Here is a 24460-nt window from a genome sequence, read left to right on the forward strand (position 1 = left end):
CAGGGCCAAAATGGGTCTCAGCATTTAGCTAGAGCACACCTGAATATAGCAAGGAGCAGGCCCTTGCCAGAGACTCATGATCACCTTAGCTGCTCTTCCCACAAAAAGGATCCTCTCCAGGAGGCATCAGCCCACTTACCATTCAGCCATGCGCCTGCCACAGCCACCTTTCTCCAGCTGTCCTTCCAAGTGAACCTTTCATGGCTTTGGGATCAGAGGAAGGCTAGGAGGGTGATAAGGAAAGCATGACCTTGTAATGGCGAAGGTGGCCCCTTTTTACTCTTTGAACTTCCTACCCAAAGCTTTTCCACTCTTTCTGACCACCTTGGGCAGACCTTAGAGCATAAAAAGGCTGCTGTGCTCTCCATCTCTCTGCTCCAATGACCACTCTCTGATAAGGAAGAAAGAGTGTCTGCGTCTTGGGACTTCATTCTTTTCTCTTCTGAGCTGAGCTGTTCTTGAATTAAGAGAGCCTACAGCCCTACGATGCCAGATCAAACCAGCTTCTCATCCTCTTGCTTCTTTCTTCGCCCCTTCACTCTCAGATATGCTCACCCTCCACCCCACAGTCCAGCTGACCAGAGATAAAATTATCAACTCAGAGAATTCATTCCTTTTCTCTCCCTAGGTGTTAAGTGCTTTCATGTGACCGAGTATCATGTATCTAAGAAACTAATTTGCGGTAAAGGATTTAATATTACCTTCTAGGAGAATTAACATTTTAGAAGAGTAGCCTGCAGAGGGCAAAGTTTAACCCTATGAAGAGGCTCAAAAGATGGACTGCCAGGCACTGTGATAAGTAAGTGGTAGATTTGTGGAGATGCAAGATAATGGTGACCCTCATTTTCTTACTATTTAAGTGACCACACCTTTCATTTATTAGGCATGGGCCACCTGGCTTCACTTTTCATGCAGAGTAGGGAAAGGAAAAGCATAATGGCCCATATTTCAAGCAACTGGTCTCAAACCACACAACCTGAACAAAGGAGGGAATGCAGACAGTGGGTGGCCAGCCTCTGATCACCCCAATCTTGCCCTCTCCAGCAGCATTCCAGCAAGTGCTATCAGCTCTATTGTTCCCCTTGTCCTCACATCCACCTAGGCCTCACATCACTGATGAGAAAATTGAACACCAAAGAAGTGACTTAGTAGTAGTCCTGGCACCAGAGCCCAGTCTGGCTGTATAACCTCTAGCTGAGAAGTTCCTGCTACGTCCCAAGGGACACTGCTCCCATTTGTTGGAGCTTCCCCTAGGGATTTTGAGGGAAGAGAATGTTCGGCTAGAAATGGAAAGAATTGGGCCGGATGCGGTGGCTCACGCCTGTAATCCCAGCACTTTGGGAGGCTGAGGCAGGCAGATCACGAGGTTAGGAGTTTAAGACCAGCCTGGCCAACATAGTGAAATCCCATCTCTACTAAAAATACAAAAATTAGCCAGGCATGGTGGTGTGTGCCTGTAGACCCAGCTACTTGGCATGCTGAGGCAGGAGAATCACTTGAACCTGGGAGGTGGAGGTTGCAATGAGCCAAGATCGTGCCACCTGCACTTCAGCTTGGGCAACAGAGTGAGACTTTGTCTCAAAAAGAAAGAAAAAAAAAAGAAATGGAAAATTAAAACCACACAATCTGAAAATCAACCCAAACCCAGGACCCAACCAGAATCAGGACTGTCAAAGAGCTCATTTTCCTTATTTGCTCCTCTTTTTCACCTGGTCCTCAAAATGTGAGTGTTTCCTAGACCAATTCTTAACCCTCTTCTTATTTCTTCACTTTCCTTAGAGAGCACATTGATTACCAGTTCTTCAGCTATCATTCCTACAGAGATGGCTTCTAAGTCAAACAGCCCCATGGTTCTAATGAATACCCCCATATGGATGTCCCACCACCATTCCAAATACAGTCTGTCTAAAATCAAATCACCCTTCCATATTTCTGGTAATAGCAACGTTATTTGCTTCCCTGGACTCACCCAAGTAACTACAGCTCTGTAGGGTTCACTTTTGCTTCTTCCCTCCTCACACATCCAGGTCGTCACTTAGACTTGCTGGATCTTATTGTAATTCTTCAGGATCTTCTCTACTCTGATTCATGGTACATTGTTTCCTGTTATGTATCATAATATTTAGCTTGTGAGCTCAAGTTCAGTGGTGATTTACTTGGGCAGCAATACTCTGTGGCCTTGGGTGACCGGTATGTTTCTCCTGAGCAGTTTCCTGTTTGCTTCTACCAGCCACTCCAAGAGTATCACCTGACAGAGACCAATCTTTTGTTAATTTCTTGGCTTGAGGTTCTTGTAACATGCAGATGTTTTGAGTTTAGAGTCCAACTTAAGTAGCTATACATTCTCAGAGGCAGTTGCCCCTTCTCTAACCAGGACCCAGGTCAGGACAAACAAGCCATATGCCTCCCTTCCCATACCCTCTGGGGTTAGTCATGGCATATCTCATGCTTATATTTCTTTGTCCTGATCCCCTTATTTTAGTCCATGTAGATTTTTTTCCCTTTTTTGCAAGCTCAACTAAGCATTTCAGAAGATGTCTGTTACATTTTGTGAAGCAGTCCATATATTTTGTAGCAAGAATTGTAGGGTCCAGCCCTACAGTGTTCTGTGAGTCCCTCTGCAGGTGTGGAGACCAGAAACTGTGGAAATAAAAGACACAAGACACCAAGAAAGAGAAAACAGAGTTTGGGCCCAGGGGTCCACTGTCAACCAAAGCACGGAGTCCAGCAGTGGCCCTGAGTGCCTGGATGCCCTGACTTTCATTAAGTATACAAACCAGTGGGAAGAGCAGGTAGGATGAGGTAATGGTGGTCAGTGATAGGGTCAAGTAAATCACGTATCTTGGAGATAGGGGGCCCAAGACTTTGAAGAAGCCAAGGCGAGGAGAAAACCTAAGGCGTCAGCACTTTTTCCATACTTGTCAAGAAATAACAAGGTCACTAAGATTTATGTTACTATTACTAATTCTTATCTTCTAAGAAAAAGAGGAACCAGGTGCAGAAGCAGAACTTGAAAGTAGCTATGGAACGTGACTGCTGAAGCACAGCACCACATAGAGACAATTAAGTCCCAGGATGTCTGTGGGCCTCCCTGACAGCCGTCAAGCCTACTACAAGAGCTCAGGAGAGCGGAGTTTTCTCCTTATTCCCCAGAGGAAGGAGATGTCTTGGCCATCTTGGACGTCTCCTTCCCTAGCTGGCTAAACAGCGGGTGCTTTCACAACACTGACACTGCCATACAGCCGAGGCATCCTCCAGCAGCCCTTCTGTGGGCATGACAGAGGGCTTAAAGCATCTTGCCTTAGGGTCACCTTTTTTCCAATGCCACTTCAGTCCCATACTTCTTGACCTGAGACTTATTAGTAAGATTAAAGATTATATGATTATACATGTGTATATATTTATGATTACATATGAATAGCTATGTGATTATGATTATATATAGGAATAACTATGTAACTATATCTCTAATTCCTTTCTAATTCTATGTTTATATGAAAACATGCTGAGGCTTCAGACCCTTGCCTCAGCTTTTACCGGATTCCCCCTCAACAAAGAGTCCTTGGGCTATCTAGTCATGATGTTGTTGAAAACAGAAACCAGATGATGTTAATTCTTCTATTAAAATATTTCCCACATTTATCCTCTCTGTGCCTATTGCCAGCACCTTAGTCCATGGCACTCGCTCCATGTAAACATATACCTTGGCTATGTCAATTTCATAGAACCACATCATAACATTGCAGTTGGAAGGAGTTTATAAGAACATCTTGTCCAGGCCAGACACAGTGGCTTATGCCTGTAATCCCAGTATTCTGGGAGGCCAACGCAGGTAGATAGCTTGATAGTTCAAACCAGCCCAAGCAACATGGCAAAATCTTGTCTCTATTTTTTTTTAATATATTTTTTTAAATAACTTACTGTCCAAACCTGCACTCTATAGAAGAGAAAACTGAAGCCCAAGATGTTTGGGGATTCTCTTAAGGGCACATAGATAATAAGAGAATGAAATGGGCCTTGAACCTGGGTCTTCCAGTTCCAAGATCAGTGCATATCTAAATATCCACTCACTCTACAAAAACTGAGGGCTACTACATGCTGGGCCAGTGGTTCCCAACTATTTTACTTTCTGGTGCACCTAAGAAACACGACACATATCAGTAATAGTGGCTGACTCAAGTCCTGATTTTCACACTGGAAAGATGGGAAAGAATAATACATATCTTGATGAGGTGGGATATGGGGGAGAGCTAGAGAAAGCAACCCAGTATGTTTGCTCTATTCTCTCCCTTCACCCCAACTCATGTACCCTATTTGAGACAGGCTACACTATGCCAAAACTGCTTCCTGTGATCCCTCTGCCTCCATTATCCCTCTTTTGTTCCACTTTGCCCAGCACTAATGAAAATTTCCTAAAACACCATTTACAACAAACAAGCGCTTTATCCCAAACTGACCAAGCTTTCCACGCTCCTATAAAAAATACCTATTTTTCACCCTTGCTGTCAAAGCCCTCCATATCTGATCCAAATTCACCTTCCAACCTCCTCTGTCATCTCTCCCTTTGTGCTTTGCTCTGCCCCCTCCCTTTCCCCTATCGGTTATCCAAATGCTCCCACCCTTGAGTACCTTCAAGGGCAGAAACCTTGTTTGATCCACATTTGTGGTCCCCATATCACCAAGCCTAAAACTAAAGTGCTTAGTTATTGTGTCAATTAGTTAAACAAAACAAACAAACCCAAAAGGAGAAGAAGGGAAAGAGAAAGGGGAAGGAGGAGGGAAGGAAGGTGGTTGGAATGCATGAAGCTAGCAAAGAGAAGAGGGAGGAGAAAGGATAAGGAGGGAGATATGGGAAAAGCAGGACTGAGTCTGCAGCAAGGGGCCCTGATAGACCCAACGAGGTGCCATGTGTCTCATGAGTGGGACTACACCTCTGGCTAGTCTGGGCCTTTCCAGTTCTTGCTGAGCCCACAATTCTCTCCCTCAGCTCTGGGACCCCAAAGGTGTCTCTGTCACCAAGCTTGCTCTCTCTCTTGGTTTCTCTGGTTCACATGGAGTGGGATTCAGTTTAACATTTTTAGAACTGTGGTTCCCATAACAACCAAGCAGGAACTGTTGTCTGTGAAATGTAGCATGGGCACACATCCGTACATATACACTTGCATACAATCATAGACATATGCGCACACACGTGCACACGTGCAAATACACATGTATGAACTCATACCCACACACACACACATGCACACTCATGCACAGGCATGTATGTGCTCATAGATACATGTCCTATGTACACATGCATGTGCACACATTCTCATGCGCACATGCAAAAAAGCACACACATACATAGCCACACATGTCCCAGATTGTTTTGACACATTCACAGGTTGCACATTGTTTTAACACGTTCACAGGTTGCACAGAGTGAGGAGAAACATCACAACAACGAAGGTAAAACTAAGACAATATACAGCCATTTTTGGCCATCTGCAAGAACAGGTGGATTTAGGGAATCAGGTGAAGGTCCAGTGGACTTTATTATAGCAAACAGAAGGCAGGAGGGCACTGTGGTTGAGCACAGATTTTGGAGTTTGATCACTTGAGTTCAAATCCTGACTAAGCCATTTGTTGAGCTCTAAACTTTAGCTTCTTCCTCTGCAAAGTGGGGATAATAATATTAGGAAGAATAACTGATATGCATAAAAATGATTAGCATGATGCTTGGCACTTGGTTAACAGGAGCTGTTATTGTTTAGGTATTAGGAAAAGTGATTTCTTATTTGCCCAATCTCAGAAGAATTCCTCGAGGAGGAAAGAAATTCAAGAGCTACAGAGAGGAAGAGAAGATCAAGAGAGGGGGAATTCGACCTGATTGGCCACTGTACAGCCTCTGTCCTTATTAAATTTGCCATTCCCCTAAAGCTACTGACAAATTTACAAATTGTCCTTTCTGATACTGAATGTCCCAATGCCTCTGCCTTCACAGAAATGGGATGGAGATCAAAGAAAGTTCCCATGAGCCCCAGATTTACTGGAATTCTGGAAGTAAGTTGATTTCTGCTCTGCTGCAACCAGAATGCCCCTCAAGGCACATGTGCACAGCCCTGCACAAGCACCACCCTCAGGCTGAAATAACATCTCCCCCTTTTCTCATCCAAGACTCAGCTCAGCTCTGGCCTTGGTAGCCTCCAAACCCTGTGTGGTTTCTCAGCCTCACTGCAGCCCTGGGGACTTCATCCAAGCCCACGAGAGCCAGATGGTTCCTGCCTCACCATCCAGCTAGACCTTAGGCCAAAGGTGGGACCCTCCAGGTGCTCCAGTCCCAAAAAGCCTGGCTACTATCCTAGCCAAATGGCGGGAGTGGGTAGAAGGGAACCAGGGCCCTGGAGGCCACTGCCCTTTTCCTACTCCTCTAGGAACGGGATGGGATTTGTGATGGGGACACGTGTTCCTAGGTGGCACTTTAAGAGCAGAATTGGGTTCCCTAGGAACGCCAAGAGGGGAGCATCCCAGGCGGTCTCTGCGGAGACCAAGCGTCTGACCCGAGGTCGCCGAGTGCACGACCCAGGCGCGCTGCCCACGAGGCCTCTTAGGGACCGTGGCGCATGTCTCAGGAGTAGTGCCCGCGCCCGCCCCCTTCCGGATTCACAGAGCCTCCTACCCCTTATTTGCCCCCGAGTGGAAGGAGGCCCAAACCAGAGTGGTAGGGTTAGGGCGGAGAGGCCCCGACTCAAGGTGGCCAGCAGAAGCCACAACTGGAGGTGCTCAGGGCGGGGAGTGCACTGGGCGGTGCCGGGATCCGGGAAGGCTGAGACCCGGGAGGGGCGCGGCGCGGCGCGAGCCGTCCCTGCACCCCAGGGCGGCGCCGAAGACCCCTCCCGCATCGAAACCACCTTGAGCGGAAAACGTGGGGTCCCGGCGCAGCCGCTTCTGGCCTCCTCTGCCGCTCCCCAGCTTACTGGAGAGCCCGCCCCGGAGGAGGAGCCGGCTCCGCCCCACCTCCGCGCTGCCTCCCTCCCCCTTTCCTTGCTTTCCTGGGCCGCGCGCCCCCTCCTCCCCCTCCTCCTCCTCCATCCTTCCTCCCGCCGGGTTCGTGCGCCCCTCCCGCTGCGACTGGCTGGGAGGCTCGGCCGCCCCCGCCCCGAGAGGGAGGCGGGGGTGCTAACGGAGGCGGCCACCCGAGGCTGCGGAGGGGAACGACATCCGAGGCCCCGAGGCGGCCCTGCGTCCGGACCCCGCACACGGGGGCTTTTCTGCACCCCCAGCCCTGGGCCGCTGGGCCTGGCCTCGCCGCGGGGTGGAGGAGGTAAGGGCGAGTCGCGGGCACGCTGCGGGACTGCTCCCGGAGAGGGAAGGAGGGAGGACCCCAGCCGCTGTCTCTTCTTCGCCTTCCTTCTCCCCCACAGCCCTCCAGAGGCCCGCGAGGCCGCCCAACCGGGAGGGATTCTGGGCAGGCCAGGCCAGAGGCAGGGAAGGGGTTAATTTAAGAAATTAAAATCAGAACGTTTCAAGACCAGGCTTCCCCTCCCCCCTCTCGCCTGTCGCTCCCCGAGCCTGGTGTTGGGGCAGGGGCGGGCTCCAGAACCCCACTGGGACTCTGGACCTTAGAGAGCAGGGGCCAGAGGGAAGGAAAAGGGAAAGCGCCCTGAAACCCCAACCCTCCCCACCTGCTTCTGAGGGGCTGGGGGAGGGGCCTGGTGTTAAGGCCTGGCTGGGCACCTGTGCGGGTGTCTGTGCGTGCCGGTGTGCACGTGTGATAGTCTGGAGGTGTGCATGTGTGTGGACGTATGTTTCTGTCTCCACATCCAGTGCCTGCACTGGTGACAGTGCTCACAGTGTCTCTGGATATGTGCGCCCCTCCGCATTGCTTTGCATGTGAGTGTGTGTGACATGGGGCCCGTGTGCACTGCCCACATTCTGCCGGCGAGTACAGTGTGGGCCTGCTCTCTCCTTAGGTCTCTCTGCAGAGAGGGGCCCAGATGGTTTTCTGGGTGTGGGATCCAGGTGCTGGAGCCTGTGTGTGACCTTGGGAGGTGTGTGCCTGTTTGCAGTAGCAGGAGAGTGAGGTAGGGCTTAGAACAGAAAAAGCAGTGCCAGGGCTGCCAGAAGGCAGAGGACTGGATGCATTGACCCCCATGGGTCTTTGCCAGGCTGGAATGGCTACTATGGGAGGTATACATGTTGGAGCCACAGCCACAGGTGTGGAGAGCCATAGCCCCAGCCTTCTTGGGGGATTCAGAGGGATTTATAGAGGTAGTGGGCATTCCTTTACTCCCCACCCACAGCGGCCTAATAGGGGTATAATGGGGACAACTCCAGCTGCCTCCCCCATCCTTAGGATACTTCCACCTGCTGGCAGATGCCTCCTAAGAGTACTGAGTTTAGAGCTTCATTTCTTTGGCTTGTAAATCCATCTGTTAACATCCAAACCTTCCTCTCCCATTTCTATAATCTCCACCTTCTCAGCCCCTTTTCTGCATGTGGATTTTATATGGAAAGAGACAGAAAGAACTGTTGGGCTCTGAAGGCCAAGTGGGAGGAAGACAGAAGATGCCATGGGTGTAATGGAGAGTTGGGGGCAGGGAGGCAGTGCCATCAGAAAACAAACTCTATTACCATCTCAATTTTGCCTGATCTGAATTTAACAGAGAAAGAAGCAGACACAGAGAGGGAGTCTGGCGATATCCAGACAATTGTTTCTAGATTTAGGGATGCCTAAATGGTTTCGCTTTTGTTTTGGAATATTTGTTTGTTTGTTTTAGACAGGGTCTTGCTCTGTCACCAAGGCTGAAGTGCAGTGGCGTGATCATGGCTTATTGCAGCCTCGACCTCCCTGGCCCAAGTGATCCTCCCACCTCAGCTTCCCGAGTAGCTGGGACCATGCATGTGCCACTACACCTGCCTAATTTTTTTTTTCCAGTAGAGACAGGGTCTCCCTATGTTGCCCAGTCTGGTCTCGAACTTGTGGGCTCAAGTGATCCTCCTGCCTCAGCCTCCCAAAGTGCTGGGATTATAGGCATGAGCCACTGTGCCCAGCCTTGTTTTGGAATATTTGTAATGGGAAGGGGGTGACGGTTGTTGAAAAGTAATTGCCATCCTGCCTTTGAATTCCCTAGATCTCTTTACCTCCCTGGTGAACTATCACACCCTTTATCCATTCATTTAACAAATATTTATTGCATGCTACCATGGGCCAACCTGTGTTAGTATGACATTCCACTCAATCAGAAGGAACACAATGTGAGACCAAGGGCATAAGCTTTGGTAGTCAGGTATACTGGGTTCAAATCCTAGTTTGTCATTGTTTTAGTTATTTATTAGGGTGTAACGGACTACCCCAGAATTTCCGGATTTAAAACAGCAGTGATGTATTATTCCTCATGGTCTGGCGTTAGCTGTGACTGTGGGTGTGAGCTCTGCTGGTCTCACGTGGAATCTCACACAGCTGCATTATGTTGAGAGACTAGCAGGAGAGGGACATCAAAATAGCCTCTCATTCTCCAGGGTCTCGATACATGTGGCATCTAATCACTTGGTAGTCTAGCCCAAGTTTCTTATGTGGCGGCTGGATCCCAAGAGGGAGTATTCCAAGAGGACAAGACCTAAGTTACAACTGCTGATCAAGCCTCTGCCTGCATCAGGCTTGCTAATGTCCAGTTGGCAAAAGCAAGTCACATGGCCAATCCCTGAGTCAGTGTGGGAAGAGAGCACATAAGGAAGGGCAGGAATACTGGGAGGCATGTCTCATTGGGGACCACCAAACAGTCCCATTACAGACTTTCCTTGGGCAAGTGATTTGGCCACTCTGAGCCTCCGTTTCCTCATCCTAGTATGGAGGCAGTACCACCTACTTGGCAGCATTGTTGTGAGGACCAAGTGAATAGCATGATGTCTGACCAGAATCATTGGTAGATAAGTATTCACTGTTTTGATTGTTAAACTGCAGACACCCTAATGGCACAACTCTCATTCATTTATGAGTACCCAGTGCCTAGCATGGGCCTTGTACTGGACATCGTTTGCTGGGTGGATAAAAAGGAATGAAGCAGACAAGCCCTAAGCCTTAGAGCTCAGCTAGAGCAAAACAGCAGCACTGAGAAGACACAGCAAGATTTAACCTCCCAGTAAGTGACCAGCAGAATCAGGAAGTCAGCTGTTATTCCAGGTGATTTTTGGATTTATTTAATTGTAACTAGTTCATCCAGTTCCATGATGATGAGTGGTGGAAATTGCTTTGGTTATGTAAAATCAATCAGTTTCTCCATTATTCAGTGTGATTCCTCTAACAACATACTGATGTCTACTGTGTGTGAAGATGAATCAATTGTATTGTCCCTGCTTCCATTGTATGTATTAGGAGGTATCTGAGGTTACAAACATGTCCATAATTATCAGTATGTGATGCCTGTTGCCACATCCTTGAAGAGGTACAGTAAGGATTGATTCACGCAGTGATGTGATTTGAGCTTAAGAGGGAGAGGTCAAGGAAGGCTTGATGGAAAAGGTGGCATTTGAGCTGGGCCTGCATAATTTAGGCCCAGGAGTCCCAGGAAGAGGGACCAGCATGAGCCTAGACTTGGGGATGTAACAGCACATGGCATTTCCCCATGGAGCAAAACTTTGTAGGGCACACTAAGGATGCACATGGGAGAGAAACAGGACAAAAGCTAGAGCTGGCAGAGCTCAGGGATGGTTAGATTCCAGCCAGTCTTGACGGTGGGCAAGGCAGGGTGGATGTCACCTCTCAGAAGGTGGCCATCCTTCCAAGATGTTTTTAGAAAAGTGACATGACTGGATCATATATGCAAAAAAAACTTTGGCAGCCATGAGAATTCAAAGCTGGAAGATTTATAGACTCCAGTTAGACAATATCAGTGGTTCAGATAGAAGGGGATATAGGTCTGAACTGGGGAAGTGGCTTTAGGAAAAGTAGACAGAATCAAATATTTAGAAGATAGTGTTGACAAAAATCAGTGATTGATGAGATCTGAGAGGGGACTGAGAATTCAGAGATGGCTTAGGGGGTCGCTATCCAGGGTGCTGAATAGATAACTATGGTATTGGTTGGGTTAGGAGCCATGAGAAAAAGGGTTTGAAGGTAGGTGATGTGGTATTGTGAGTTCAGCATTAGTCACATTAAGCTTTGAGCCGCCAACATTGAAATAAAACCCTTTTCATTCTCTCCTTCTCTACTGGCTGCTTCTAAGAGGCATTTTTTTTAAAAAAGCATTGCTATAAATTTCAGGTCTAAGACATTGAATTATTAGTGCCTCAAGCCAGCGGAAGTGAAGATATAGAGCAGAATGTGGTTAGCCTTAAGAAGCATTTAAATATGTTCAGGTCACTCCCATCTTAGAAACTGCTTCTGGATTCTACCATGCTACCTCCTCCTCTTCACAGTTGAGCTTCTAGTTTTCATTGATTCTCTCCTCAAGTCCTTGCCTCACTCACTCCTCAGCCCACATGAGCCAGGCCCATCAAAGCAGGCCTCTTGAAAGTCCCCAGTGGGCCCTTCCCACTTCTGCTTTTACTTGTGTTGTCAACATTATATCTACTGTTGCTCAGTCCTCTCCTGGACATCCTCTCCTACCTAAGGTTCCTTGCCAGAACTCCCATTTCTGCTGCTGGTTCTTAGGAACCTCTTGGTTCTTCGCCTCTCTGAGGGTGCATCTTCCCCCACAGCTCCCCTCTCTCTACACATTCTCCCTGAACTTGCTCATTTATTAAGCACTTTCCTTTTTACCTTCAAGTTGCCAAAACTGTATTTTTGCCTCCATGTTGCAATCCATGTATTGAACATCTCTACTTCCACGGCCCACTGGGACCTTAAACTCATGGAATCCACAACCAAACTTATCTCCCTTCAAAACTTGCCTTCCTCCATTTTTCCTCCTTACTCAGTCACATCCCCATCTCCCCAGTTGCTTACGACCCAAACCTAAGCCTCATCCTTGAGTCTTCCCTTTCTTACCTGCCACAGTCATTCTGTCACCAGGTCTTCTCAACTCTTCTTCCTTAATTGCTCCCATATCCATCCTTCTCCCCATTTGCACTCCTGCTACCTTGGTTAATAATTTTCACTTCTGGTGTTCCAACAACCTTCTTCCTGACTTTGGCTGTCTGTATTTCATTCTCTAAACTGTAAACCTGATCAAGCCCTTGCCATTCATTGAGTCCACAAACACTACCCCATGAGTACCTGCCCCATGCCAGGCACTGGCATAAGTGTTCGGGAAATAGCAGTGATTGAGGTATACAATGTATCTACCCTCATGGAGCTTACCCTTATAGTTCCCTAAAGGAGGAATACCCTTTCTCACTTCCTTGCCCTTATACATGCTGTTTCATGTGCTCCGAATGCCTTTCTTCTCCTCCCCAAACCTCATAATTGCTATTCCTCACCCGGCAATTATATTTTGCTCTTCAAGATTTAGTTTAGATGCTACTGCCACTGGGGGTTCCCCAGTCCCTCAATTCCTCAAGCTAGGTTAAGTGTAGAAACCAGTTATTTCATAACTGTATCCTCTAACACCTCAGTCTTCCCTGGGAGATTACAAACCTGTGTGAAGGCCAGGACTGGATCTTGTTTGTCTTTGTCCTCAACACACCTAGCGCAGCACCTAGTATGGTGTAATTCAAGGTATTCAGCAAATAGACGTAGAATAAGTCGTGTTTGATTAGAGCTTAGGAGAGAAGTCTAGGCTAGAAATGCAGATTTGGGAGACTATTAGTTAGGATGCTTGATTGCAAGGGACAGAAATTCAACTCAAACTACTTTAAGCAAATTACCAATTCATATAACTAGGAAGAAGGGAAATGAATGGATCTTAGACACCCAGGTGCTCACAGTTGTGGTGAGGACTCTCTAGCTCTTGGCCCAGCTTTCCTCTGAGTGTTGCCACCTTGTTCCCCACTGTGCATGGGCTTTCCCCATGTAGTGGGTGGAGGTTGCACAAGTCCATAGACAGCTTCACCATCCTAGTGTGGGATCCCAGAGGGACAAGAGGACTACTTGATCTTTCATATAAACTCCCAATAGGACTCTGTTGGCTCAGCTTGAGGAATGTGCTTAACCCTGGGTCAATCACTGTGGCCAAGAACATAGAGATACTGTGATTGGCCAGGCCTGGGTCATGTGCCCATCCTACGAGGATTGACAACATGGCCAGAACCACATAAAGTACAGAGGGGCAGCTCACTAAAGAAAGGATGATCCAGGTGAAGTCTCCTACTACCTATGAGAAAAAAAAAAAAAAAAAAGAAAGGATGAGATGTTGCTATTAACAGAAGGTGAAGAAGACTTGCTGAGCAGATGAAAATCATAATGCCCAATGCAAGGACTATCAATGACCACATGACGGTGGAAGCCATAGAAATGCAAGATGATCTGTGTTACTGGTAGAGTCAACGTGTGGGAATGCGACAGGAGACAGGAGCTAGAGAAGACACACATCCTGAGATGGTTGGTCTTGTTTGAAGAGATAAGACTCACATACCTGAAGGCCTTAAAAAAATTATCTCTGATTAGGCCGGGCGCGGTGGCTCACGCTTGTAATCCCAGCACTTTGGGAGGCCGAGGCGGGTGGATCACGAGGTCAAGAGATCGAGACCATCCTGGTCAACATGGTGAAACCCCGTCTCTACTAAAACTACAAAACATTAGCTAGGCATGGTGTTGCGTGCCTGTAATCCCAGCTACTCAGGAGGCTGAGGCAGGAGAATTGCTTGAACCAGGAGGCGGAGGTTGCGGTGAGCCGAGATCGCGCCATTGCACTCCAGCCTGGGTAACAAGAGCGAAACTCCGTCCCCCCAAAAAAAAAATTATCTCTGATTAGTTTAGCCTGTAGAATCCTTCTATCCAAACAAAACCTTGATGGGGATTTGAAAGAAAGTAGGCTTGAGATAGGCATTTCAGATACGAGGAGAATCACAGGTCTGGAGGCAGGGCCACGCTGAAAAAGCATAGTCTTAGGGCTTGCAGAGGTTGCTGATCTGGGGAGACTAGAATGCAAAGGAAAATCTCCAACTGTTCTGTCATGGTGCTCATAGTACAGACCTGGGATAAAATTTGAACAACACTTCTGTTTTCCTTTTTCCTCCTGTCCCTCCTCCCCCTGCTTTTATTGCCCTCTCACCTGCATTCAAGCAAAGCTTCAGGGCCATGCTTAGGAGGTGCTTAAATCTAGACAAAAATTTTCCTCAGATTCATAGTCATTCCTCAGCTTCAGCAGATGGAGGGCAACTGTAAAGTGGGCTGGCCTGGAGTGAAGAGGCACCTGAATCCCAGAAGCCCCTCTCTTCCTCCACCTGACACATCCATTCACAAGCTGATACTCCGAGACTTTCCCCTTCCCCTGCTCTCTGCCAACATGGCTAGCAGGATGCTGTAAGGCAAAAAGGGGCACTTCAAAAGTACATGGTGAGAGGGGGCAGAGTGAGGAGAAGGCTGGCTACTTCTGGGGCCCTGAAAGGTGTCCCCCACAGGAAGGGCCACTACTTAGTTAGGATGAACACATATGCACAGATGTCCTGACACCGAACTCACTATACGTTGTGGAATAACCTTGTTCTTGAACAGTTGTGTATGTGTATGAACTCTAGAATATCTCTGGTCACTTTGCCAACTTCTTCAGTTTTGTCTATAGTTATTAGTCTATTTAAGTTTTCTGTTTCTTCTTGAGTCAATTTTGATAATTTATATTTTCCTAGAAAAGCATTCAGTTCACCCAGATTTTCAAAAAGTTGGGCCAAGAGTTGTACCTGGTAGTATTTTAAGAAAATCTTCTCTGTGCCAGCAGTTATATCTCTTTTTTCCCCATGTGTTATATATACATATATATATATATATATATATATATTCTCTCTCACTCTGAATAGATTTGCAAGAGAGCTATTTATTTTCTTGGTCTTTTCAAAGAACCATCTTTTTTATTTACTTCTGAAGGCTACTTTTTGGGTTTTAATAAACCTAAAGGCTAAATGATGGTGATGTTGTAACAATTACTACATACCTTTTTTTTTTTTTGAGATGGAGTCTCACTCTGTTGCCAGGCTGATGCAGTGGCGCAGTCTCAGCTCACTGCAACCTCTGCCTCCTGGGTTCAAGCGATTCTTCTGCCTCAGCCTCCCAAGAAGCTGGGACTACGGGCACACGCCACCACACCCAGCTAATCTTTGTATTTTTAGTATAGACAGGGTTTCACCATGTTGGCCAAGATGGTCTTGATCTCTTGACCTCGTGATCCACCCACTTCAGCCTTCCAAAGTGCTGGGATTACAGGCGTGAGCCACTGTGCCTGGCACCTTTCTTTCTTTCTTTCTTTCTTTTTTTTTTTTGAGACAGAGTTTTGTTCTTGCTGCCCAGGCTGGAGTACAGTGGCGTGATCTTGGCTCACTGCAACCTCTGTCTCCCAGGCTCAAGCAATTCTCCTGCCCCAGTCTCCCGAGTGGCTGGTATTACAGGTACCTGCCACCACGCCCGTCTAATCTTTGCATTTTTAGTAGAGACAGGGTTTCACCATGTTGGCCAGGCTGGCCTCGAACTCCTGACCTCAGCTGATCCGCCTGCCTTGTCCTCCCAAAGGGCTGGGATTACAAACGTGAGCCACCACACCCAGCTTATTACATATCATTTTTTTTTAAAGGAAGTTAAGTTTTGGCCAGGTGCCATGGCTCATTTGGATTTTAATATTAAAATCTAAATGTAGGCCTGACCAACATGATGGTGCACACCTGTAATCTTAGCTACTTGGGTGGCTGAGGTGGGAGAATCACTTGAATCCGGGGGTGGGTGGGGGATGGAGGTTGCAGTGAGCCGAGGTCAAGCCATTTCACTCCAGCCTGGGAGACAGAGCAAAACTCCATCTCAAAAAAAAAAAGAAAGTTAAGTCTTGCCTCATACATACTAAGGTATTTATGGATGAAATAATATGATATTTAGGATTTGCTCAAAATTATCCAATAGTGGGGGTAGGGCAAGTGTGAAGCAGGGAAGTAGTGCGCAGATGAAGAAAAAGTGGCCAGGAGTTGGGAACTCTTGAGGCTGGATGATGAGTACCTAGGAGTTCATCGTAATACTCTTATTTTTTAACATCTGTGAAAATGTCTATAAAGGAAAGTTGGTTTTAAAAAATTCCTATCACACCATGCATACCATAAATTTCTAGCTGGGTTAAAAAATGCAAATGGGCTGGGCATGGTGGCTCACACTTGTAATCTCAGCACTATGGAAGGCCGAGGTGGGCAGGTCACCTGAGGTCAGGAGTTTGAGACCAGCCTGGTCAACATGGTGAAACCCCATCTCTACTAAAAATACAAAAATTAGTCAGATGTGGTGGTGTGTGCCTGTAATCCCAGCTACTCAGGAGGCTGAGACATTAGAATCACTTGAACCCAGGAGGCAGAGGTTACAGTGAACCAAGATCACCACACCACTGCACTCCAGCCTGGGTGACAGAGCGAAACTGTCTAAAAAAAAAACCAAAAAAATCCAAATGTAGGCCAGGTGCAGTGGTTCATGCCTATAATCCCAGCACTTTGGGAGGTTGAGGTGGGTAGATCATTTGAGCCTAGCAGTTTGAGACCAGCCTGGGCAACATAGTGAGACCCTGTCTCAAAATAAAGAAAAAAATATCCAAAAGGAAATCATACAGCCTAAAGTTAGTGGCAATGACTTGGTAGTATGTAAATCCTTAATTCTAAAAAATATTCTGTAATTTTAAAAAAGGGAAATCACAAGTCTCAAAAGAAAACATATGTAACTGTTTACATAATCTTTGGGTAGGGAGAGATTTCCTAAGCATAATAACAAAATCAGATTTTCCTGTGGCAGGATTTAAAACTTTAGTATGTCAATAAAGACCATAAACAAAAGTAAATGCCAATCAACACGCTTGAGAAAAATATTTGCAGTATATAAATGACAAAAGATCAATAATATTAAAAGCTTTTGTAAATCGATAAGAAAATATGAATGTTCAGTATGAAAATGAGCAAAGTAGTGCACAGGCAAGTCGCCAAAGAGACAGAAATGGCTAGTGTACATGTGAAGAAATGTCCGGCCATCACAATCAAGGAAATGCAAGTGAAACAGCCAGGCCACTTTTCAGTTTCCAACTGGCAAGAGCACAGAGGCCAGATCGTGAAGCTGAGGAGTTGGGCTGCCGTTGGTAGTAGACGGGGTACCCTTGAAGGAGTGTGAGCATAGGAATCTGATGCCTTTACAGATGGAATAGAGCTGTGGGACTGAAGGCTGGGCCAGCAGTCTAGGTGTGAGGAGGCTGTGGTCTGCAAGAGCACAAAGCATGAGAAAAGAATAGTTGGGTTGAAAGCACTCGGAAGGAAAAAAAACAGTAGGTCTTGATGGTTATCAGAGAGAAAAATCAAGATGGCCAGTGGTTTGGCAGGGAGGACAGTGACACCAAAGGAAACGGGTGCTGGGTAGTAGGTGAGGAGAAGTCTGGGATTTGTTTTTGACACTGTGGGCCACTGTGTTTGTCTGCAGTCTTATTACTAGAGACTGGCAACTGACCCAAATGATTAAAGCTAGAGAAACATTTGCAGCCCTTCTTAATGGTCAGGTCCTGGGTTAGAGTTTCAGGCACATCTAGATGTGGAAACCCCAATGATATCATTAGGGGTCTTTTACTTCTTTTCTCCCAAAGAAAGGACAAAAATGTCCACAAGTAGCTACAGGCTCACATCCTACCAACTTAGCACAGCTCCTAAAGTACCTGTATCAGCCAGATTGGGAAATGAGTCTGTTACTGACCCGACCACTGTGACTCTAATGGAAAAGACTGAGGTCATGTGCATTCCCTGGGAGCTAGTGGATGTGGTCAGCCCTACCCCAAATCTACTCAAAGTGCAGGGAATGGTTCTCAAAGGGAAAATTGGAGATCAATTCACAACAAAGAGGGACGAGAGCTGGGCAGCAAAAACAATCAACATCCACTGTATTTCACTTCTTAGATGTCCAAGATTGACACAGACCCCCTTTCCTGTGTAATTTTTAAAAATACTTCCCTGTTTATCATAATGCAACTATCCCTCACCAAACTTAAAGCACAGTTCTCCCACTTCTGGGAGGAGACATTCGAAGTTTTCACCCAGTTACCATATCTATCTCCCCACTTTAACATCTTGGCAATAGCAATGGGCTGTTTGGTTAGATACTAAGCTCATGGTCTTTCTATTTATGGCCCAACCACAATGATGGAGAGAAAACTGTATAGCTGAAAGAAGAAAAGCCTTCCTAGTTGAAGAGGGGGGTGAGGAAAAAAACCTGGTCTGTGGTCCACATGTTTGACTCAAAGATAAGGAAGAGGTTCCCTGGTACACCAATCTTGCTGCTCTGATTTTGCTGTCTCTGTGGGAGGTGCCCTGAGGGGTACAGGTTTAGAGAGGTTCAGGGCAGCCATAGGGGCTGAGCAATCCTATCCTTTGGTTTGTGGGGGTTTTCTGGCAATACAGTTCCCTTAATCATTGGGAGGCTTTTCAGTCCGTTTGCATTTTGTCATCCCCAGAGCTATTAACCAGAGCTACAAACCTCTATGAAAGTTATGATTCTTGAATGAAGTCCCTGGTGGTGGTGTAGGAGGGGAGGGGTTATCTCTCAGCAACAGGCCCCAGTGTTCTGTGCATCCCAGGAGCCCTTGGTTCTGCAGCCTCTAGCTGGGCCTCTGCCACAGGGCAATGCAAACTCTTAATCTGGGGTGGGAGGCAAAATGTCATCTGCCCCTTCTCACTCAAGCTGCATCCCAACAGAAGCCTGCTTATAAGAGAAGCTTCTGTCCAGCTGGCAGGGCACAGGAGGAGGGGTTCAGCAGGGCCTGAGGAGTCAAGTACCTGTCAGGCCTCAGGCTTGTCTCCTTCTTAGTTCCCAGCCTGTCTGTCTTCGCTTGAGCTGACTTTAGCTTGAAGAAAAGAGCTGGCTCTTAATTATCTTACTCTCAGCCATATTGAATTACTGGCCGCAGGCAGAAAGGACCTCTCTGGGCAAGCCCAAATTTTCTTCCTCTTTGTTTTCAGATGGGCTCCTTTCAGCCAGAGTGTGTATCTTGCTTGTTGGACCTTACTGAGGCCATGGGAAAGACACTCAACATCCTGACATTTTTCTACAAATCCCCTAATGTTGCAGGCATGGTAGGTACATGGCCTGAGCTCCAGGGATGGTGGGAGACAGTTTAATCAGCTGTTTTGCTGCTGCTCTGTGACAGGCTCACCAACCCTCTAAGTCGGCTGTGGGGAAAGCAGTGCCAGCTTATGCCCCCCTCCAACTAAGGAGCTGAACTAACAGCTAATTTCGTTTGTGGGTCTATTAAAAATTTCCATCTCTGATTCTAATTTCTCAGTTAGGATATTTTCTGAGTGCAAGTAACCAGACCCAACTGTAACTAGCTTTAAGCAAAAAAGGGCAATGGGGGCTAGGCACGGTGGCTCACACCTATAATCCCAACACTTTCGGAGGCTGAGGCAGGCGGATCACTTGAGTTCAGGAGTTCAAGACCAGCCCGGCCACCATGGTGAAAACCCATCTCTACTAAAAATACAACAGTTAGCCAGGAGTGGTGGCACATGCCTATAATCCCAGCTACTCGAGAGCCTGAGGTAGGAGAATCACTTGAACCCGGGAGGTAGAGGATGTAGTGAGCCGAGATTGCACCACTGCACTCCAGCCTGGGTGAAAGAGTGAGACTCCATCTCAAAAAAAAGGTGGGGGTGGGGTGGGGTGGGGGGACAGGATTGATTGGTTTGTGCAACTGAACAGACCAGGCTCTCAAACAGTGTCTGTGAGCAATGTCTTTCTCCATCTAAGTTTTGCTTCTTTGGGTTGGCTTCATTCCCAGGTGTCTCCTCCCAAAAGGAGAAAGGATGGCCCCAGCAGCTCTGCCCTTCTCCATCAGCTTAGAAACCTGATCCCAAAGAGAATGCTTTCCCTCAATCATTCCAGAACAGTCCTGGGGCTCACTGGCTCAACTTTGGTGCTCTGTGTTTATCCCAGGACTGATTTGCCAAGTCTATGTCACATCCCCCAGACCCTGTGGACTGAGAAAGTAGGGAAGGATGGTTCCCTACGGTCAAAGCAGGGTGCTGTTACCGGGAGGAGGACTGGATGCTGGGCTGGCACAGGGAACAGACATCCACCCATACATCCTGTGGAAATGCCAGAAGGCAACAGAACTCTGCGGCAGGTCATGATGGAGAAGTAGAGCTTACAGGTGTAAGTAAACCTATGAGAGGGAAGCTGACTGCCTGCCTAGTGGGAGGAGAGAGATGGAGGACCGCAGAGGCAGACCTCAGGGAATGAGGATGTTTAGGAAGGCAGCAAGAACAGGAAGTTACAGAACCAGGGGAAAATCCAAACAGGAAAGCCCACAGCAGCCTGTGAAGATGGAGGGGTCAACAGTATCAGCACAGGACCAAGAAGGGGAAGACCCTTGATGACAACTAGCTTGTCTGATCAGCAAGTGATCTGTGACCTTGATCACAGGGCAGTGGAAGCCCGACTGCAGGCAGTTAGGAAGAGGATGGCAGTGAGGAATGGGATGGAGACCCCACACGGTAGAAGAAGGGTGACAGGAAGCCAGAGATGGAGGGGCAGCAGGAGTTGAAGGTGAGGAGGGTTGGGATGCTAGAATTGGTGGAGGGGTGGTGGGACCTTGTGCTGTAAGGGGTGTGGGGAGGATGGTTAATAAAGCACTTGGGGTGAAGGTGGGGCAGGGACACTTTCTGGAAGCCCACCCCACCTTTAATAGGTCTGAGAAAAAGACCTAAGTGCCTGGAATAGTAGGGATAGGAGGATGTGATGCAGAAATCAGGACAGAACAAACAGTGACACATGCAATGTCATTAGGTGGAGTGATGTCCTGGTCACTGCAACATGGTATCAATAGTCCCAGCCTGTGTGGGGGTGCAATCTGCAAAAAATGAAAATAAGCATCTTCTTCAATTTTTACACTCAAGTGTACAGCTTGATGATTATTTACATATGTACACAACTGTATAAACACCACTCAGAGCAGATACAGAACATTCTCCACATCACATAAAGCTGCCTCCTGCCTCTTCATGTAGCCTCGAGCGGGAGACCTCTATGCCAACTTCTTCATCATCAATTGTGTCTGTTCTTGAACTCCATCTCTCTGGAATCCTAAAGCATGCACTCTTTGGTCTGGCTTCTTTTCATGCAACATAATATTGGATGAACTCATCCATGTCATTCTGTGTACCAACAGTTCCTTTTCTTATTGCTGGGTAGATTCTATCATTATAACCGTTCTACCGTTGATGAGCACTTGGGTCATTTTCAGGTTGGAACCATTACAAATAAAAGTAATTACGCGCCCTCCCCTTTAAAAACCTACATCTTATTCTCTCTCCCTCTTGCTCATATACAGGCCCTCCCACAGGTGCGAAAGCAGCCCAGCCTCCTTTGGGAGGTCTCGATACGAATTTCCTCATGGCTGGGGGATGTGAGCTCTGGACTGGGAGCTGGGGTGGGAGCAGCGGTACCCTCTTCCTAAGACTCATCCTCTCTTTCAGCCTCCTCGCCCTGGGCCGCGGGCGCCCTGAGCCTTCCTCACCCCGCAGGGGAGCTCGCCCGCGGCCCCCCATGAGCGCTCCCGGCTGACCGGCGAGGGGGGCCGCGGTGGAGCCTGCGTGCCGCGGGGGCAGCGGGGCCATGGCCTCGCTGGACCTGCCATACCGCTGCCCCCGCTGCGGGGAGCACAAACGCTTCCGGAGCCTGTCGTCGCTGCGCGCGCACCTGGAGTACAGCCACACCTACGAGACGCTCTACATCCTCTCCAAGACCAACAGCATCTGCGACGGCGCCGCCGCCGCCGCGGCCGCCGCCGCCGCCGCTTCGGGCTTCCCGCTGGCGCCCGAGCCCGCCGCCCTGCTGGCCGTGCCCGGCGCCCGGCGCGAGGTCTTCGAGAGCACGTCCTTCCAGGGCAAGGAGCAGGCGGCCGGGCCGTCCACCGCGGCGCCTCACCTGCTGCACCACCACCACCACCACGCGCCCCTCGCCCACTTCCCCGGAGACCTGGTGCCCGCCAGCCTGCCCTGCGAGGAGTTGGCCGAGCCGGGCCTCGTGCCCGCCGCCGCCGCGCGCTACGCGCTGCGCGAGATCGAGATCCCACTGGGGGAGTTGTTCGCCCGCAAGTCCGTGGCGTCCTCGGCGTGCTCGACGCCGCCACCTGGGCCCGGCCCCGGCCCCTGCTCCGGGCCGGCCTCCGCCTCCCCCGCGTCCCCCTCACCCGCGGATGTGGCCTATGAAGAAGGCCTGGCGCGCCTCAAGATCCGCGCGCTGGAGAAGCTGGAGGTGGACCGGCGGCTGGAGAGGCTGAGCGAGGAGGTGGAGCAGAAGATCGCGGGCCAGGTGGGCCGGCTGCAGGCCGAGCTGGAGCGCAAGGCGGCTGAACTGGAGACCGCGCGGCAGGAGAGTGCGAGGCTCGGGCGCGAGAAGGAGGAGCTGGAGGAGCGCGCGTCTGAGCTCTCGCGCCAGGTGGACGTGAGCGTGGAGCTGCTGGCCTCGCTCAAGCAGGACCTGGTGCACAAGGAACAGGAGCTGAGCCGGAAGCAGCAGTGAGTAGACCCTCGGGTTCTGTAGGTGGTTGTACCCGTCCAGTCACTGTGCCGCCACAATCACCGGGGGCGTGCCTGAGTGTGTCTGTGTATGTGGCTATGGCTTTGTAACAGGATCTGTGGCCACGAGCATGCAGTGATGGTGTGTGGGGCCAAGAGTGTCACGATGATGTGTGCTTGGTACTGTGAAGACATGGCAGTGTGACCCTGTGCCTCTTTGTGAAGACTGTGCCTTTCTCCTTCTCTGTCCCAGACAAGCCAACCCTTGCATTTTGGCACCAGATACTCTTCCCTTTTGCCTTCCTAAAGATATAGCTCAACTCTCCCCTCTCCATCATGAGATTTTCTGTTTCTGCAGGTCATTCCTGAAAGCATAAAGACATGTCATTTCTCCCATCTGCCGTAACCCTCTTCCCCTTAAGCTGCTGCCCCTTTTCTCTCCGCCTTACAGAAGACTCCTTGTATTTGTTTATACTTCTTGTCTCCAATTTCTTTCCTTACTTTCTCTCTTGAACCCAGTCTGATCGCATTTCCACCTCTACCAGAGTCCCTGGTAGAGAGACCTTCCTGTTGCTAAGGCCAAACCATCATCTTACTTGGCACATTGGCAGCATTTGACACAGCTGAACCCTGACATGCCTTCTCCACTTGCCTTCTGGGACACTCTTGGGATTTCCTTCTAGCTTTTTGTCTCAATTTTCTTCATTTCTCTGGTCTTTAAATGTAGGATTATGAACTACAGATGGTCCCTGACTTACAATGGTTTGACACAATTTTTTGATTTTTTGATGCTACAAAAGCACCATGCAGTCATTAGACACTATACTGTATGAAAATGAAAAACAGTATATACAACCATACTTTTTTTAGTACAGTATCCAATAAATTACATGAGATATTCAACACTTTTTTTCATAAAATAGACTTTGTGTTCAGTGATTTTGTCTAACCGTAGGCTAACATAAGTGCTCTGAGCACAAGTAAGGTAAGCCGGGCTAAGCACTGATGTTCAGTAGGTTAAGTGTATTAAATACACTTTTGACTGATGATATTTTCAACTTATTATGGACTGATGAGGATGTAACCCCATTGTAAGCCAAAGAGCATTTGTATATAGATATTATTTATATGTCCCCATTGTGATATAAACTCCATAAAGGCAGGAGTTGTTCACTGCTATTTCCCCAATACCTAGAACAGTGCCTGGCACCTAGAAGGTGCTCAATAAATGTTGAATGGATGCACAAACAACCGGGAATGCAATTGGGAGTAAGTACAAATGTGATTCTAAGTGTGCCATGTGTTCATGAGCTCCTAGAAGTTGGTGCAAACTATCAGTATGCTTCCACATTTGAGTGTATTCCTTTGCGTGTTGATGTGACTTAGTGTATATTTTTGAATGTTCCTGAAAGTGTATTTGACTATGTTGGTGGTACTGTGCCTCCACGTTTCTTTGCGTGTCTCACACGTGAGCATGTGCTCGAGCTGGAACATGATGTGAGTACAGAAACATGAATGTGTGGGGCTGTGCCTGGGGCTGTGTAATGGGGCTCTGTGTGGGGATATGTGACATGGCTGGTGACTCTTAAGTGTGTGCCTAGGAGTGTGCTGTGTTGGGATGCTGGGTACTGAAGGGCATGCCTGTGTGTCTGAACATGTCTGTGTTTATGAGAGAGATGTGTCTGGTTATGGCATATGGATGTACATGGGGTACATGTGTGTGGGGCTGTGTGTGTGCCTGGAGTGATTGTGTGGGATGAGTATTCCTGAGTATTTCTTGGAAAGAAGGGTGTGTAGTTGCATGTCTTGTATTGGGTGGGTAGGGTGTGAGTGTGTAGCTCGGAGTGCGATGTGCATGCGTGCATTTCTGTTC

General features: G+C 48.2%; 1 protein-coding gene across 4 annotated transcripts in view; it reads left to right on the forward strand.

Annotated features, from left to right (window-relative positions):
• The first annotated feature begins 7002 nt into the window (after window positions 1-7002).
• FBXO41 (F-box protein 41) overlaps window positions 7003-24460 on the forward strand; it is a 29560-nt gene continuing 12102 nt past the window's right edge. Inside the window, exons 1-3 of one of the 4 annotated variants that reach the window (XM_032291719.1) lie at window positions 7054-7306; window positions 9989-10165; window positions 21544-22587. In XM_032291719.1, the coding sequence (XP_032147610.1) occupies window positions 21683-22587 (905 nt within the window). In that variant the 5' untranslated portion in view covers window positions 7054-7306; window positions 9989-10165; window positions 21544-21682. Of the gene's footprint in view, window positions 7307-9937; window positions 10166-19791; window positions 20222-21543; window positions 22588-24460 lie in introns of those variants that run through there. The other 3 variants (XM_032291720.1, XM_032291721.1, XM_032291722.1) reach the window with 3 other exon arrangements.

Source organism: Sapajus apella, unplaced genomic scaffold (assembly GCF_009761245.1).
Source record: "Sapajus apella isolate SASKATOON/1434 unplaced genomic scaffold, GSC_monkey_1.0 scaffold26, whole genome shotgun sequence".
Taxonomy (NCBI): domain Eukaryota; kingdom Metazoa; phylum Chordata; class Mammalia; order Primates; family Cebidae; genus Sapajus; species Sapajus apella.